We start from the raw sequence: 18888 nt of genomic DNA, 5'->3' as shown, positions 1-18888 counted from the left end.
AGTATTATTTATATACTATTATAGTATTTTTTTATTTAATTAGCTGATTTATGAATTTATGAACTGCCGTTTTAAGATCTATGTGCCGGCTACGTTCACAATGCTAGCCTTATTGCGCAATTCTGATTTATTGCTCAGATCCGATTTTATTTTATTTTTCAGATTTGTGATGAATGTTGATCTAGAGTGCTGTAAAAGTCTCATGAATATAAAATATGAAATCAGTCATATTAGTTTTCACAATCATCACAGTTAAGGGATAATTTGAATAATTTCAGTACTTTGGTTTGAACAGATGTTTCCATTTATATGCTAACAAGAAAAACTGGCATTTTATGAAGAAATATTCCAGGTGTTTCACTAATCAAAATGATTCAAAGAAAATATTTTCTTAAGTGTTTTGAAAGTACAAAGTATGCCTGCGCAGCGCCGCTTCAAGTCGAACACAACTATTTAAAGAACTGGCTTTTGTTAATGACATCATCCTCAGGAAGTGATGTCATTGTGGCGGTAAAACACCATTAATAAACACAATTAAGTTTGTGTCTGAGCTTGACCAGAGCTTATTACTAAAAATCGATATATGTCTAGTTCAGAGTTTAACTCAACACACCAGCCTGGAAGTTTCTAGTATGTATTAATAACAGTCTGGATCAGCACGGGTGACACTTTTGCTTGTCAGTAGCCTGTTTATCCGGACATTTTTTCAGCACGTTATTTTTGCTAAATCTCTCTCTAACCCTCATGAGTGTCTGGATACACATAGATGGGGATTACACGTTCTCATACCACCATCCTCGCTTCTCATAACTCTGTCAACTAAAGCAAACAGCTTTTGGAGGTGCACTTCTCTGAGATGGAGATAACATCTTTCTGTTGGATAGAATGGGGCTTCAGAGGAAATAGAGGAAGTTGGTATAGAGCGGCGAGTTGTCAGCAGTCCTATCCTTTGTTGAGCCAATGACATCATTTCTCACAAAATGTGAACGAGTCCAACCATGAACCTTCAGAGTCCGATTTCGCCAAAAATCTTGCTTACTTTTACTTAAATAAAGTAAGGTTTTACAATGGTAGTGGCCAACAGTGGTGTCTGGCCTAGGAAAATTGACATCACCCATTATTAAAAAATATATTTAAAAAAAATGCAATATATGTGCTTGGAGTCATAACGCAATAAACCATGCCAAATTTGTAAGCGTTTTTCCTGTGAACTTTTTAGTTTTTTTTTATCTAACCAAAATAAACCGTAGCTGTAGTTTGCCATTTTTGGTCAAATAATTAGGTAATGTGCTTAAGTTCTGTTCTTCCCCCATATTTGAACTTGCAGGGTCATTAGAATTTTCCTTAAAGTCCCCCTGTAGTCAATAATTTTATCCCTTAAAACGGCAATTCGTACGAATTCTACGAGGTGGCTAATTCGTACGAATTCATACGACCTCACTCGTACGAATTCGTACGATTTTTGCAAAATCGTACATATTTTACGAATTGCCCAATTCGTATGAATTCATACGAATGACCTACCCCTGACCCCGCCCCTAAACCTACCCATCACGTGGGTTTAGACAAATCGTACAAATTCGTACGAGTGAGGTCGTACGAATTCGTACGAATTAGCCACTTTTTTATCACTCGTACGAATTCGTACAAATTGGTCGTGAGATAGCGTTGCTTAAAACTCACCTTTGACCACCAAAATTACATATTTAAACGTTTTTTCCTTGATAAAAATGTCACGCCCTAAAATAGCTTGAATGTAACCTCATTATGTATACGCGGTTCTGTGAATATGCAAATTATTACACACAGGAGAATATCACAGGTAAGATATCAGAATAGAAATATCTATTTCTATTCTGGTAATAGAGGTAATAGGAACAGGTTATAGAAATCAGTTTACTTTTATTATTACAATAAGGTCTTTCACATTAAACATCAGGATCTCTGATAAGATGTGTTATTTTCTGTATTAGTCCTGTCAGGTGTAGGGTGAATTATCATACACTTGTAAAGCTCATAAACTCTCCTGTGTTTCTCTGACGTCTGATATGATTTTCTATCAAACTGCATCTCTGGACGATGCCTGTTCATTAAAGCTGATAAAGATCCATCTCGTCTGCAAGCGTCGAGGATCAGGCATATCTGTTTGAAGAGGTGTCTAAGATGAAACTGCGTATATTGAATTAAAATAATAACTGAATAAAAACAGACAGACTAAAGGTTGCTTTCATTCCTTTTTTATAAGCAATTCCATCAAAAAGCAGAAGTTTCATGCTGCAGATTGCACCTGTACAAAAACGTGGTGAAAAAAACCTTTATAGTAGCTGAGAAAACGACTAAGAGAAGATTAGACTGAAAATTAGTTGTGCAGAATAAAGCAGAAAAAGAATGCAGATTCCAAAACGTCCTTTATTTACATCAGTCTGTATGTCGATCAAACTCTCACTCAAGCTCTGTTTTTCCCCATAGCATAAGAAATCATGCCGACTGTCGCAGTGTTAACATCAAGCAATATGTTGACAACTTCTTCAATCATACATCTCTCAGTCTTTTTTGTTTTTCCTTTCTATTCACATGACCTACTGAAAGGAGGCGAGATCTTAGTTTCGCAACCGTGTTCTTGAACATTAAAGCGCATTAAAGACGATATTCGTTTAACATTGTACTGCATATCACACAATGTATCAGTTGAACAATCCACAGATGCCGAAGGATGTAATGAAACATTTCATGAATAAACATGGAAATGACGGGTTCTCTCATCTCACATGATTTGGCGATAGGTGTTTAAAAGAAAAACAACAACTATATAATATATAAAGAAGAACAAAAGTGAAATATAGTATATTTTATATATATGGCATGAATTTAGCAACTGTACAAGTTTAATGCATAGTGCTTTTGCAGGCTAAATAAATTATAGAATATAAGCATCTCTGTCATACAGGCCTCCTGAGGTAAAAAATAAATAATATCCTTCATTCATTACATTGCCAAAAGCTCAAAAGGGCAGCAGGAATGTCGCTCCCCTTTGCTTTGGCAGGGGTCAGGGAAGAGGAGTGAAGCGGGAATGGAAAAGCGTATGAAGTCTTTAGTTAGTACCAGAAACAGGCTATGTACTCATCTATAAACGTTTAGAGCTGAAACTGTCTCAAGCACCATATATATACTGTATATATATAAACAGATTTATACTGTACCAAAGTGTCAGCAGACAATGAGACCACATAGAGAGAAGGCCAATGACCAGACATATGCACCAATCTGATCTGGAATGCAATACAACAGACTAACTTCAATGAGTTGTATTTGATGAAAAACATCATTTAGGGAAGTTTTTCGTTTGCAGAAGCCAATTAAAAATGTCCAAGAAGTTGGCATGCAGCAAAAAGCCTTTATTTTAGTTACCAATATTAAAGATCCTTGTTGGTCCTGCCAGACTGAGGATTCTTCTCGCCTCTCAACCGTGACACGCTGAAGTTGCCCAGCCCTGAGGCGTCACATTGCTGAAAATGCCAACATAACCGCAGGGGATGTGAAAAATCAATGAGCCAACGCCAGAATCATTCTTCTAGAAATCGTGCTGTGCTATTTCATTGAATATGAAACACTCTATGTGGTCTCAGTGTGTCCAAGAATACAAAAAATAATATAAAACACACGGAACGGTTCATGTTGAATGTGACTAGTGTCTGACAATACAAATACCGAGACAGAATCAAAGAGATTAAACACATAATTTAACAAGCAGTGTTTTCTTTTTCTTTTTCTCTTTTAAACTTTTTTTTTTGTTTGTATGTATGTTTTTTTTTTTTAGGCTAGCACCATCTGTACACAAATATGGATTTTTTTTTTTTCCATAGATTTCCAAGATATTGAAGTGTTCACAAGGCACTTGTCGTCCTTTTTGTTCTGTTTTTCATTCATCTTCTTTAACGACTTGTTCTTTTATCCACATATGGTAATATAATTTGTTTGTTCACAGCAAGCGAGCAAGCCATTTTCGCAAACATTGACTCCAAAGTTCCAAAGTGCTCATCCAGCTTTGTGGGACAAAGGTTTTTTCTTTCTTTTCGTCAACTCTCCAAGTCCAGCGTTTTCTGTTCCCCACCAAAATCCATTTTAGAAAAATATTAAGCCTTTATATTTTCCCATTAATTTCAGCCATCATTGTTGTGATGAACTTTGTAACTTGCTCACATACACTCTGCTGAGCCTTTTCCACTTCCAATTGTCCATAATACTTGGCAAATCTTTTACCGTCGCCGGCAGGTGATGTCAAAGCACGTGATCATCATCAGATGAGCTTTGCAGAAGTTGACCCGGTTCTCCAGTCGTTCCGTGACAAACTCCAGAGCTTCCAAGTACTCCAGAGAGTCCACTTCAAATGTCTGCTGAAGGTCAACTGCAAAAGTGAAGGAAAAGGATGTTAACTGACAGATGTTAACTGACCACCACACCAGTATTTTTGTAATAATCAACATTTTACAATGCCTGCAGTTTACACAACTATTTATTGAAATATTCATACTATTCATACTTCATTTTTTTAAGTCGACATTTATGTGATTAAAGGCGAGTCGACACCGACCTGTGGCTGATGACATCATTAATGAACAAATGTGCATTCACCCGATCAATTTTGAGCATCCAGATGGTATAATCAAAAATATCTTGTGGAGTGCTCTCGGAGTATGCATTTATTTGTCATTTACATTTATATAGCGCTTTTCTTAGCACTCAAAGCGCTTTACATAGGGGGAATTTCCTCAACCACCACCTGCAATGTGCAGCATCCACCTGGATGATTTGACAGCAGCCATATTGCGCCAGAACGCCCACCACACAGACCACAAGGTGAGCACCTCCTAGTGGCCTCACTAACACCCACCAGCAGCGACCTAGTTTTCCCAGGAGGTCTCCCATCCAGGTACTAACCAGGCTCAGCCCTGCTTAGCTTCAGTGGGCAACCAGCCTTGGGCTACAGGGTGATATGGCTGCTGGCAAACTGTTGAAAACAGAGCGTAAAAGTGGACTTCAAAGATTTTTTATCCTGTTGCGCCCTCTATAGGCCATGATCAGTGACTATTCGATGTCAAGCTTAAAGCGTCATGGCAGAGCATTAAAGTCGACTAGTCTATGCAACCCCTAATTCATACAGTATATGGCTATCATTTCTTGGACTAGAAACAGTTCAATAAAGTACCATTGACTGTAACCCAAAGTGTGCAAATCACTTACATTCAGTGGTCCATTTCTCTGGCTCCAGCATCAGATATTGTTTGGTTTGCTCCAGTTCTTTCTTCAGCCAATCATACTTGGCCCGCACCTCTGAGATTCTCTGTTGCCGATGCTCCAATATTTTCAGTTTGGCACTAAAGTATATTACTTCCTGGGGACACAACAACAATAAGTGAGACATCTATACCATGTTGAAAAGAACTGCTGTTAAAACACCCTGATGTTCACTCTTCTTACCTTATTGCCTACGGTTCGCCTCCTCTGTAAACGTTCAACATCATCAATCTCATAAACCTTAATCTCAAAAGGTTCAGCTAAAACCCTCTGTGTGGGCCGGAGGGGACCATCCACCCAGCGTACCCCTGGACTGATGACCGGCTTTCTCACGGGAGAGGAGGTGTCCAAGGTGAGGTTAGGGATTAGACGGCGTCTCTGGGACCCTGGATATGAAACAATGTCATGTTATGACCACCATGTAAACACATTTTATCAATCTTAAGTTGCTTTGTAAGTAAGTCAGACAAAAAAAGTGTAAAAGTGTCACAGTGCTGAGACAAAGTTTAACCTACAGTACACGGAGCAGCACTGCTACCAATTCAGAGCAGCCGTGTAATGAAAAATACCACTGAGATAATGACAGGACAGTATCTTATCTGACCAGTCTTGGGAGAACGAAGTCTACACTGAGGAATTTGCCAGAAGTGGTTCCCCTATTTGCATAGAAATTGACAGTTCCAGGTCTACTGATATGCTATCTGATTTGGAACCAATGAACAAGGTAATATTAATGTGTTTCAGCTTGTCAGTTAGTCTGAAAACAGCACAGAAAAGGTCAAACTTTCAGTCTTCCCTCATTTCAGAGAGAGAGAGAGAGAGAGTGCTCTGAGTTCAGGAGAACGTTAAGAATGGCAGTTGTGCTTTTATATCCTTCACCTTGCAAAGCCTTTTACAATACTGATTTTCTTTGCAGGTTCCAGCTTTTGTGTCTGTTGTTCCATAGCCAGGATTAAAATTTTCAGTGTTCCCAGAACTTCCCACCATGCAAATGTTTGGGTGCAGAGAAATAGGGTAAAATTTTTGCCCGAGGAAACGGGAGAGGAGGTGTGTATTCAGGAATTTAGGCAGCACTAAATATTCAACGACCACCTACAGCTAAGTTTGGCAACTGCTATCAGTCTTTATCATAACAGATCATCCAAGCATATTCGAGGGAATAAATGTGTTTAAATAGTTATGTTACTTCCAACTATAATCTGGAATGAGCCCTACAAGCTTTGTAGTACAATAATTTTTGTTGAGCACAGTTCATTAATAATGCTGTTAATAGATCTTTGTATTGTTGAAATGTAGAAAGATGAATGCCATGATGAGCCATCAAATAATTTTTTATGTTGATATTCAGGATTTTAAGTATAAAGAAGCATAATTTGAATCATGTTATATTTGCTTGCCTGTATTACTTCTTTTCTTCGAATTCTTTAGGCTCCTGCGACTGCTGACAGAACCGCTGTTTTCACTCATCGAGTCCTGAGCAGATGATGTGCTTCCTGTGGCTTCACTGTCTCGTATCATACTCTCATAGCCACTGCTGCCACCACTGTGGTAAAACAAGGCAGTCTTTCCCATGGCAGGAGGAAGCTCTCCGCTTAGCACGCTGCTGTTGTCACTGGCGTGCCCACTACTGCAACGGTGAGGCCTTCTTGGGGCAGTGATCTTACTGTAAGGTGAGGGTAAAGTATGGACCACTGGCCTTTCCTCTCCTTGGACTGCTGCTCCTCTCTCTTCGGTGTCTGAAGCTCCTCGTCCTTGGGTAGTGCGAGAGCTGGCGCTACCTTGTAGAAGCTCAGAGATTCGTCCATTCACTGCTCTTAAAGGTAGCTTAGATACAAGCCCTGTCCCCCTGTTGCGACTTAGAGACTGAGTTGACCATGAACTTTGGTTCTGGTTCTTTCCGTTGGGGGGCAAACTTGAGCTCCGGTTTACTGACTGTGGGAGGGACTTGGTGGAGAAACTTAGGATCTTAGTGCTAGAGGTTGATAAGCTTCGAGCTTTGGGGCTTGCCATAAGGAGTTTGCTAACTGCAGAGATTTTGGATTGACTTGCTTTGGGTGACTGCAGTACATTGTTGTTGCCATTTGGTCCATTGGTGGGTGATGAGAGCAAACCACGGGTGATGCTCCTACCTGTCCTTGGCATTGTACTGTCTTTTGTGACTCCTCCTTTAGAGCCCAGAGAGGTCAAACTCTCAGCTCTCTCCAAGGAATGACAGTCATAATGTGCAACATGGGACCTCCCTAAGGAATTGGTTCTGTTTGCTAACTGCTCAAGTTTGGCACTGAAAAGTCTGCTGCTCTCTACATTTGGTCCTTTATGTTTACCACCCAAGTCTTCAGGTGTACCACCAAGGAAAGATAGATGCTGGTGTGGGGTTTGAGCATTTCCTGGATTATGCTGTGGGCTTGCTCGATTCCTCTGGTCAAGGCTAGACTTCCTTACAGGTGGCAATGGCGGGATTCCTTTCTGACGGGCAAAGATACCTTGCCTTCCGATGGAACTTCTTCTTTCGAGTGTGGCTCTTGGACTGCAGGGAGTAGAGGTGGTAACCCCAAGGCTTTTATACTCTCCACTCATGTACCGGTATGTAGGGTCTTCCAGATCATCTTGCTTATTTAAGCGATGCCATGCACGAGGGAGACTACCTGTCCTGAGGATGTCTGCAGAGTACACTTGAGTTATGCTTTCGGGTGCATTGAAAACCATCTCGCAGCCGTCCACCACCCGGTTCATGGAATCAGGGGAACATGCTGCTTCATTACTTGAGCTATGCTTGTCGAATTGACATTTCCTTTTCACTGATTCAGAGGTTCTCTTCTCTGATTTGACATCACAGACCATGTTCAAAGGCTTGGTCTCTTCATTGCCCTCTCTTTTCATCCATGGGTCATCAAAATTTATCTCACTTGAGATTGGAACAGGTGGGGATTTGAGATCATGAACTGGAAGCGTTTTGGTAAGTAAGTCCTGCACAACTATTGGCTTAACAGCAGCACATGGGTGAGTTGTTATATTGGTCTTAAAAGGAACATAGACACCTAAGGTTGAGGACAGTTTGTCTAGTTTGTGTTTAGTAGTTGTGTTTTTGTCATTAACTTCAGTTGTATTGGAATCACTCCCTTTTTCTGAGTTGCTTTGGCCATTTGACTCAGGGAGACCTTCAATGTCACCTTCTTCTTGAATTTCCAAAAGCCTGTCTTCAGCTAGTGCCTCACCTTGTCCAAAGCATTGCTGAGCAACAAAGCTATGACATGACTGGTCACCATCACTGCCAGCACTCATTTCACTCAGCCATGAGCTGATTGAGGATCGACGACTAGCCTGGACGTCCCCTTCTATCCTGCTGAGAGGCAGGAATTTATTAATGTTGACTTGTGAGATAGTGGCGGTGGAAGTGCAGGGAGCAGTGGCATAATGTTCTAGGTCTTCACTTATGCTACTAATGATACTAACAGGCCTTGATCCAGATGCCATGGCCTGCAACGAACAGTCACTGTTAAAACTGATAATACTGGTTGGTCTGCCATTTTCCATCATCCCACTAATTGTCAGCTTTTCTACAAGGGTAAACACCAGCTCATCCTCTCCATTGGGTTCCAAAGGATGCTCCAGCATAACTGTGGCTGTGGTGTCCTTCACATCTTTCTTATTGTCCAAAGGCAGCTGGGGAACATCGTCACACAGTGTCTCAGCTGATCCAAGGCTATTGGTGGATGAAGATCTCTTTAGGACCTGTGGGCTCATCCCCACTGGAGAGGTTCTAGACTCTGGATTAAGCAAAGACTCTGTAGATGACTTTCTATAGTCTAAATTAAGATTTTGTGAGGAGTGAGGGGGTGTACCAGGCATAACTCCTTTCTGGGTGTACACTTTGCAGCGTTGAGAGGGAGAGGATGGTGGTTTGTACTCTGAGGTTTTAGTAAGACTGGCAATTCCCAATCGAGGGGAGCCCATAGGACGAGGCTTACTCTCACTGCTGCTTCCACCACTGATGGATTCTCTGCTGTCATGCAAACTGGAGCTCTTGGCTCTCTGAAGAGGGGTTAGTTGCCCAATACCACTGCTACCAGTCACACTTCTGCTGCTGGAGAGTCCACAACTGCCTGTTGAACACTGTGTCAGGCTTTCAATTATTGACTGAGCGATCTCTGCTTCTTCAACCACCTCACGGATCTCCGCCAGTTGCTGGTCAGATATCCTCTTTGGAGAACTGGATTGATTACACCCTTTAACGACTTGACCATGGCCAGACTCAAATTTGGTAGCTCTGTTGTCAGGGACTTCTTCAAAAGGGAATTTTGTAACCTCTTCTCTTCCATCAATACATTCCAGCCTCTCTTGTAGCTCCGCAAAAGTGTTACACTTGAGACAGTCCTTCTCCTTTTTACCCGACTCGGCACCTTCCTCTGGCAAAGGTGGAAGTGGCTGAGGATGAATGGTCTGCAAGGGTTGGACAGACTGTGAGGCCTGAGCTAGTGGGTCTACAACTTGTTGAGATGGTTGTGATGTCAAAGGAGCCTGGCCAAGATCTGCTTTATTTTTATGCAGGGATGGAATGATAGGAACAAACTCTGGAGGACCTTCGTTGTCTGTTAGCTCTTTGTCCGAAAGAGCTGAGCCATTTGGCCCCACGTAGATAACTGTGTCACATGACTGCTCGCTGCTGGAATAGTCTTCAGGGTCACTGGAGAGGTGTAGCAGAGGCATCTCTGAATCAACAACATTTCTAGAATGGATGGTCCTCAGCTGTGTTGGGCGACGCATTCTTCCTTCCTCACATGAGCTCTCACCACCAGAGGAACTGGATGTGTATTGCTACAAAAGAAAACATTTTACTGCATTTTAAACAACTAAACATAAAATATAATGGTGAATCTATTTAAGCTAAAAGAAAGTTCAATAAAATAAAGGACAGGGTCATACCACGCTTACTTTAGCCTTCTTCTTCTTCAGCCTAAGAACACGAGAGGCAATTTGAAGGGTGGAAAGTGTCTCTGAGAAGTTGTTGGGTGACGAGGAAATGTGGGCTATCATGGTGGTGCGACAATTCATGTTTCCCAGGGACTCTCGTAATAGCATGGTTAGCTTACTATCTCTGTAAACAAAAATGGCATTAGTTTATTTGTGCAGAATGCCAATTGTGTAACCTGATGAATAACAGTGAAGATGCATAAACTGTAAGATGAGTTAACCCTTTTGAGAACAAATTGTATTTGTAAAATGGTAGAGCATCCAAGGCTTTTTAACAACTTTATACTGAATACCTGCACCACGTTTAACAATTAGTCTAATCTTCTAAAATTATTCTTATTAATAACAATGGATAGAACCTTTTTGGTCATTTTGATTTGCTGAAGTATCTTTGATTCAATTTAGAGAGAGAGAGAAAGAGAGACTTGGATTGGCATTTCCTGTTCTGTCTGCCTTCCCTATGACAACCATTAGAGGTGACATATAAAACTGCTTTTCAAGGATGAGTCAGCTAGCAATACGATATGCACATGCAAGTTCAGTTCTCAGAAATCAATGACCTATACAATAATTTGAAGAAAAATATTGTCACGGATTACAGCAACAGAGTGTACAGTAATGTGATTACAGTGACACTGTGCTAATTTGTTTGATGTTGGATGATTTGCTTAAATATGGTTAGTGAAGTGTGTAGTCAATCTTGAGTGGTTATTAAGACAGTGAACACATGGCTCAGCTATAAATGATAAAAAATATTTAATTATTTCACTAAGCATAAATTATACAAGCATAATTTACTAACCATGACGTAGCAAACATGCATGTATCAGAGATATGCCATCAAGATAACATTCACCGCTTGGCAAAATATGTACTGTAAAAATGTATTACGAAACACAAGTAAAGTGTTTCTGGTAATTACTTCTAATATTGTGCCATATACTGTATGCACTGTAGTGTAAAATCAATAATTAATATATTCCGAATTGATAAAATATTCAGAATTCAAAACAATATTCTAGATTTGACATTAAGGTTAAAACAGCCAATTACAAAGATCATAGGCAGTTAATATACTATTTAGCTCTTATTAAATCACTATCTAAAATTAGTGACTGTATATTCATTTATGAAACACGCATATTAATTCAATTTATCTTGTGCAAATGTTGCATTCCTCCCAAAAGGCTGTAAACCCTAATTATATCTGGGCTCTCCAGAGCAGATGCGTTGCCAGCCTTAAACCCCATGATGCTTTGCAATGTAAATTCGCCATGATTAAATTAGGGAGCCATAGCATAAAATGCAAACGTGCCTTGAGGGAGCTAAATGGAAGCGCTGCAAATTCTTAGGAAACAAAGCTGCTGGAAAATGCATGGCACCTTCTAAAAGTTGTCTGTTTAACTGAAATTAACATGCTGCTTAAAAGAAACAAAACAGCAGTTGCAGAGAAATGGTCTGTGTTAAGAATGTTCGATGAATGTGAAACTGCATCTGTCTCTATGGCTGCTTGGCACAAGCTAATTCACCTAGCTATTACCCCTAAGGAACGATAAAGGTTACATTCTCTCTGCAGATTCAACGTAGCATTATAATCCACTAATAACTGCTCACATCAAAGCCTGGAAAATGTCAGTTTGTATATATTATTCATATGAGGTGTCTTCATGAAGAATTAACGGCATGCAGCAGAGATATTAAGACTAAACATGTTGCATCTTTAATGAGTCGAGCGACTGCCGAATGACTTCACCCATCACAGTATAGTCGTAATCTTGTCGTTGAGGTTACAACATACAGTATCCGTCTGAAAAGTTTAACTCAATGTGTTTTTGTTGAGATCATATAATGTGAAAAGAAAAGGTCTCACTTGTAAGGGATGTGCTTGCTGCCATTGACCAAGGCCAATATGACGTTCCCCAGGGCCGAAAGAGAGAGGCAGAGTCCTGTAGTGCTGTCACGGGTCTTGCTCAAAACCTTCACACAGCTGCCCAGGTCGATGAGATGCAGTCGGCTCCTGCCTCCCGACACTAAGCAAAAGAGCCACACGGTCAGATTGCCTGAACAGGAAAACTCTGACAGGAGTTTCTAACATGTTCTTCATTCATCAATCTCTTAACTCCTATATGATATATTTAATAACATTCTACTTTATGCCTAGGCCAATGGTTCAGACACCATAGTGACAATTTTAAGTGACTCAATTGAAGTAATTGATGTGTTACACAACCATAACCAAGACTGATTTTTAAAATAAATGAATCAAATTGATCAAAGGTGACATTAAGAACTTTCTATTCATCACATTTTCTAAAAAAAATATTAGGCAGCACAACTGTTGTCAACATTGATAATAATAAGAAATGTTTCTTGAGCAGAAAATTCAGCATATTAGAATGATTTCTGAAGGATCATGTGACACTGAAGATGGGAGTTCTTGCCATCACAGGGATAAATTACATTTTAAAATACATAAAAATAGAATAGATTTTAAATGAATAATATTATTTTAAAGTAATAATATTTCACAATATTACATTTTTAAACCATTTATTTAGCTACTTAGTTAAAGTAAGACAATATCAAGCTTGCAAAGAAACTGGAAAAGCAATAGAATGTAAAGAAACTTTAAATATAAAGGACAGTATAAAGTGTCAAAAACCTCATGATGACCATCTAATTCCATTATGAAGTGTTATTGGAACCTATTAGGTTAATGAAGGATTATTAGGATAAAAGTGAGGATAATGACTCTACATTATATCTCTATGTGTTTCTATTATGTAAGTTAACCTTCATCATGGAAACATCTAGAGTGGATTTCATGACTCTGCTTACATTAGCTTCATTATACACAGTTAATTCAACTTACCCAAATACCCTAAAAGCCCAAGCTAACACATCTGGTTTTACTTTCTGTTCACTCTTGGAAGGAGGCAGGACTCACTTGTGCCAAACAGAACATTTTTTTTGTGATAAGAGAAATTAGCATGTTCTCCAGAAATAGCGAGCTTTAGCATGACAGCTTTTAGATCAAATCCTACATCTCACAATGGCACTTTTTTCCTGTTATCACACCCCTCTCTAAGATTATCAGCAACAGACTATTTATAAACCATGCTGGCAACATTTGGAAGTATAATGAGAAAGTTTGAAATCAACCGTGGAAGATTATTGCTGATAAGTCTAGCACAGCCGATCAGCAACTTTTTTTGTGTTTTAGATGCTGTTGTTATCCATCAGAAAAGTATCTTACCAACCTTAACCAGCAATAACCAACATTTTTGAAACCTAAAAGATAGGTCACAGACCAAAAACCAGTTGAGAACCCCTGTTGAGTCTCTACTGAAACTATATCTAGCTTATACTGATACTCACTTCCACCCTTGCCGGTCTTTTCCATTCGATACTGGTAGATGTGTAGGGTGAAGAGCATGTGAGAGTTACGGTGCTCCTCTTCATCATAGTCTGGCTTACTGCTGTAGCGCGAAGCAATGGCAGCGTCCAAGAAGAAAGCGGCCTTCTCAGCCGTAGGGGCGCGCAACTCGCTCTGATTCTGTAACTGTGGAAAAAGTTTTGGTTGAGAAACACTACTGACTTTGTACTCTAAACATTATTATCAGCATCAGTAGCTAAGTTGTTCAGTTCAGCGACATTTATTTTGACTTTATTTGTGAAAAATACCATAATAGGATTACAGATTCAAGAAGCTGCTATCTAAACTATAAATTGGCTCTTTATCAAGTTCAAATTATTTTTAGATATTGAATCATTTTCCAGAGTAAATATGTCAAATAAATATAAATTGAATTGCAGCATTTGTTGAATAGTGTGTATCGCCATATATACAGGGTTTGGACAATGAAACTAAAACACCTGGTTTAATAATTTATTAGTATGCGGCTAAACAGCATCAGCATCTCCTTTTGCAGTTCATCTTGGGAATGACAGATTGAAGTTCTTCACAGTAGCCAGAGGGATTTTAAGCCATTCCTCTTCCAGAACAGCGGTCAGGTCACTGTGATGCTGGTGCAGGAAAAGGTTTTTGGACTCGGTCCTCCAAAACACCTCAAAAAGCCTAAAAATATTTAGATCTGGTGACTGTACAGGCCATGGGAGATGTTCAACTTCACTTTCATGTTCAACAAACCATTCTGTCACAAGTCTTGCTGTGTGTATTGGTGCATTATCACGCTGATGCACGGCACTCCCTTCAGGGTACAATGTTTGAACCATTAGGTGCACATGGTCCTCCAGAATGGTTCGGTAAGCACAGTAGGGAATGTCATGATATTGCAGCCCAAACCATCACTGATCCTGTGCTTCACTCTGGGCAGCAACTGTCCGGGTGTTAAACCTCTTAGTGCTTCTCCACACTGTAACTCTCACGGATGTAGGAAAGACAGTGACGGTGGACTCATCAGAGAACAATACATGCTTCACATTGTCTACAGCCCACAGTTACTCCTGTTGGATGTGGTTTGTCCCCTAAGTAGAGGTATGCAGACATTGCCCTGACTCACAATACAACACAAAGACTTTCTGTCCTGGTCACAGATGAGCCAGCGAGATGTGCAACCAACAGTTTGTCTTCTTTTGAACTCTGATATGTCTCCCATTTTAGTTTAATGCACTATTTAATGTACAGCATGTGCTATTGCTCTGCTAATTCAACCTTCACACTCTGCTCTTACTGATGGAATGTATAATCAGTGAAACCTCCAACAATATATTGGCCAATGTTTCAGTTTCACTGTCCAACCCCTGTATGTGTATAGGCTCTATACCAGCCAACCTGCTCTTGAAGAAAACGATCAGTCAAAAAATATGTTAACCTCTATTAACAGTACTAGAGAAAATAAAAGAAAGTATTGAGATACTGTCAGCTCAGTTAAGTCATAATGTATAAAAAAAAAAAAAAAAATTGTTTGCTATTGGGCAAAAAAAGTATTTTCATGTCAGCACTGCCTTGGGTATCACGTCTGAAGCGTGCTCTGTGTGATAAGGCTGACTGTCATAGGAACAGGAGAAGTGCTGTGAGGTATCAGTCCAAGATGAGATTAGTGCAGATGTCTGAGGATTACAGAGACAGGGGTTGTTTCTGTTCGACTAATCCTCTCTTTAAAATGTGAACTTTAAAATTAAAATAAAACCTGAAACAAAATAAAAAGCTAATTCAAAATATGTATGAATACTGTAATAGTATCTGAATAATACTAAAATAACTCTGGCCCCAAAACCACACATTGGTTGAGACAAAGTTGCTTTTTTCATAGTGCCACAGTGTTTACATTTTTAGGGAAATCATATTAAAATGGAATAGAAATTTTAACATTGTAAAAAATTACACACTTCACCTTTCATTTGACATGTTATTTACATCATAATGAATTTTGAATAAAATTGACATACATTTTTCACAGTAATTTTAGCATCAATCAGTGATTAAATGAACAATCCCTTACATGAACAATATACTATATAATTAAAGAAATGTGAACAACATTAATGAGTTTACCTGCATCCCGCAGATGGGGTCCTCGCAGAGGTAGACTCCTGGAGACTGGCCGTCCTGCAGACTGCCTGTCGCCACCTCTGACAACAGATCTTTCAGGTTCTCGTCTTTTCCCCAGACCTCCACAGCCGACACTCGCACGGAGAAACGTGCACCCGTCTTTTCCTTGCACTCGTTGATCAATTTAAATAGCCAGGAGATGGCACACGGGATAATCCCGAAACTCTGCATGGAATCATCCTTGCCAATCATAGTGTAGGATTTGCCTGCAACAAGACCAAGACCCAAGTTGACGATGGATTGCTTTGAATACATTCACATTCCTTGCATTATGAATGATTGGCAAGCGTAGAGTGGAACGGTACAGTAGAAATAGGTCAGGTGCTAAAGCCATGGTGTCTGTTTGGCCTCAAGAGCATTACACCAATATGTGTGGTCTATTTCACACTTTCTAATGTGATATTTAGCTTCCAGACCAGCACTCTGGCATAAACCACAGTGACAGATGTCACATACACGCTACTCCAACACATTCCAATACAATTAAAAATCCATTACAGCTGGAAAATTGACAAGATTAATGTAATCGTGCTTATAAATATAGTCTGAAAATGTACCATGCCTAATCACACGAATGTTTTGTCTGCCTTAATGGGTTCTTATTTCCAGAAAAGCCCTTTGTTTGAAAGTACGCTGACATTTGCCATATGCCGTGGTGTGGTTGAGTAAGCACATATGCCATGTGGGCAGCACTGGGCATTAAAAGCAGGTTCACCCGCAGGACCAGAACCGGAACAACAGCCTGTTGATTGGCACTCCCTGGATTCGTTTCTGGACATTGTCCTCCAAACGGTCACATGCATAAATACCCCTGCTGTTGACATGAAAGGGGCCACTAAACAAAGCCATATGTCACAGCACACATTCAGACCAGATTTAACTTCAAAAGACGGATTCCTCTAGTTTGGGCGGGTATGAGAGTGAGAAAGAGAAACAGAAACAGAGATGATACAGTGTCTGCTGAAATAGGCTCATTTGCACGGTTCACAGTGTTTCCAAACATCACAACAGTTCATAAATACAAGCCAATCCTGCAATGGTGCAGATGCAGCAGAGTATTGATTTATTCATGATTTAATATGAAGCACATGGGGCAGATTTATCTATACGCTTTAAGGAATATTTAAAGAGATGTTATACTATAGGCGGATCTTTTGTGACGTCATTGTTTATGTTTGCCGCGTTGCATCACGGGAATCGTGTGGCAGGAAACACCGCTAGATACCTGTAATTTGATTGTTTTGCACGTTTGGAGGAGGATTTAGAGAAGATGATGGTTCACTCTTGCTGTGTGGTCGATTGTACGGCTCGTTGGGGGCCTGATAAAAAGTTTTTTCGAATTCCCTCCGAAAAGGATCGCGAAAAACGAAATAAATGGTTGCGTGCAATTAACCTGGACGCTCTGAAGCCTGGATTCCTAACGTTACTGATCGAGTTTGTGAGGCTCATTTTGTTCATGGTAGGTCTAAGTCTTAGTGACTATGTATTTATAGAAGATTGAATAAAATAAAAAAATAATAAAACTGAGTCAAATCAACCGAGTCATATGTTTTCGCGTTCTGATTCAGGTGTCCCAAACCGCGATCCACAGCACCCAGACTACCGTATTTTCCGCACTATAAGCAGAGGAGCACCTTCAATGAATGGCCTATTTTATAACGGTTTTCATATATAGGGCGCACCGGGTTATAAGGCGCATAGAATAGAAGATACTGCAGTCAAACGTTTGACTGGGTTTGCGTTATGCAGTGGTCACCAACCTTTTCAAGCCTATAAGATCACATCCAAGTCCAAATGTAAACCAAGATCTTCCACTTGCAAAAAAATATGAAAAAAACAAGTAGCTAAGCTGTAAAACCTTGTTTATACTCGACGCGTCCGCATGAGCGCGAAGGTAATAAAAAAAACTAATATCCGTCTGCTCGGGCAGATTCGGCTTAACAGCGCGCGCCTCCGCATCCGCAGATGCACGACTTTGAGCCGAATCTGCCCGAGCAGACGGATATTAGTACATCTCATCATCACCCAGTTTGCGCGTCTAAATCAGTTGTATGGTCTGGTGTTCAGTCTAAAACAAAACAGTTGCGTCAAGTATAAATGCCTCGTCTGTTTGGGGAGTTGCACGCACAGTCAGCGGAGATCTCATATGGGCTTTGAATAACTTCGATTTTGTCACCAATACAAATTTTGAGCTTCTCTCCAAACCTCCTCCGGTCTTCAGATGTTAAAGTGCTTATATATTGTGGATTTTGCCCGCTAACTCTCTTGAAAGTGCTCGTCGCGTCTTTACAGCCCGCAACACTGTTTGATTTGTTGCCACACAACCACTCGCGCATGCGTACAAAGATGTCAACAAAGATCCTCCTTTGTGGCAGGTGATAGTTCTAATTTAAGGGTACGTTTACACGAAAACGGAAATGTTTTTCCTTTGCATTTTCCGCGTACGGACAACACCATTGTCAAACCGATCCCTGTTCACACCAATCCGTGAAAACCATAAAAACGCTGTATTATTCGTCCCACGCCAGTAGTTGGCAATGCCACTTTGTAAAGAAAAACTATGCGCCAATAGACTGAACACCTATACGCATGACATCACCGTTTTCACAAATTCACTTTTTTGTAGTTTGCACGGAGACAATAACGGTATCATTTTCAAAAGCTAGTGTTATCAGGCCCCCGCAACGCCGTTCTCTTGTTAATGAACGATCAAAACACAGAAAAGTTTTTACATTTTTAGAAAAAAGTGTCATGTAAACAGTCCCTTAGTAGGCAACTTTTTTAAGTTTAAGTGTTTATCCAAAGTTTTTTTTTTTTTTTTTTTTTTTTTTTTTTTTTTTTGGGGGGGGGGGGGGGGGGTACTATAATACCATAGTAATTCCATGATTACCATGCAAATACTATGATGCAGGAATATAGTAATCATTAAGTTCCAGATGGTATATATCAAGAGCAAAAAATCCAGTTCTGGATGCTGACTTGTAAAATACATTTTTGTTTGACATGCTATTACTGACGTTCTGGTAAGTGGTTGTAGGAAATCACAT

At 40.0% G+C, this 18888-nt stretch overlaps 2 protein-coding genes across 4 annotated transcripts in view; one reads left to right on the top strand and one right to left on the bottom strand.

The window, feature by feature from the left end:
* smyd3 (SET and MYND domain containing 3) overlaps nt 1-2 on the top strand; it is a 192060-nt gene extending 192058 nt beyond the window's left edge. Inside the window, exon 12 of the mRNA XM_079854222.1 lies at nt 1-2. This exon is cut by the window's left edge and continues 779 nt beyond it. The gene's annotated coding sequence lies outside the window, so the exon portion shown is untranslated.
* A 2794-nt stretch (nt 3-2796) lies between these two features.
* Nucleotides 2797-18888, bottom strand: part of kif26ba (kinesin family member 26Ba) — a 97512-nt gene continuing 81420 nt past the window's right edge. For 2 of the 3 annotated variants that reach the window (XM_079854009.1, XM_079854011.1), the window contains 8 exons: nt 15785-16047; nt 13645-13828; nt 12137-12296; nt 10219-10390; nt 6693-10110; nt 5479-5681; nt 5242-5392; nt 2797-4405 (listed from right to left, as the gene is read on the bottom strand). In XM_079854009.1, coding sequence (XP_079710135.1) covers nt 4257-4405; nt 5242-5392; nt 5479-5681; nt 6693-10110; nt 10219-10390; nt 12137-12296; nt 13645-13828; nt 15785-16047 — 4700 coding nt within the window. In that variant the 3' untranslated portion in view covers nt 2797-4256. The remainder of the gene's footprint in view (nt 4406-5241; nt 5393-5478; nt 5682-6692; nt 10111-10218; nt 10391-12136; nt 12297-13644; nt 13829-15784; nt 16048-18888) is intronic. The other variant, XM_079854010.1, reaches the window with a different exon arrangement.

Source organism: Squalius cephalus (assembly GCF_949319135.1).
Source record: "Squalius cephalus genome assembly, chromosome: 20".
Taxonomy (NCBI): Eukaryota; Metazoa; Chordata; class Actinopteri; order Cypriniformes; family Leuciscidae; genus Squalius; species Squalius cephalus.
This window is presented reverse-complemented; position numbering and strand designations above follow the sequence as displayed.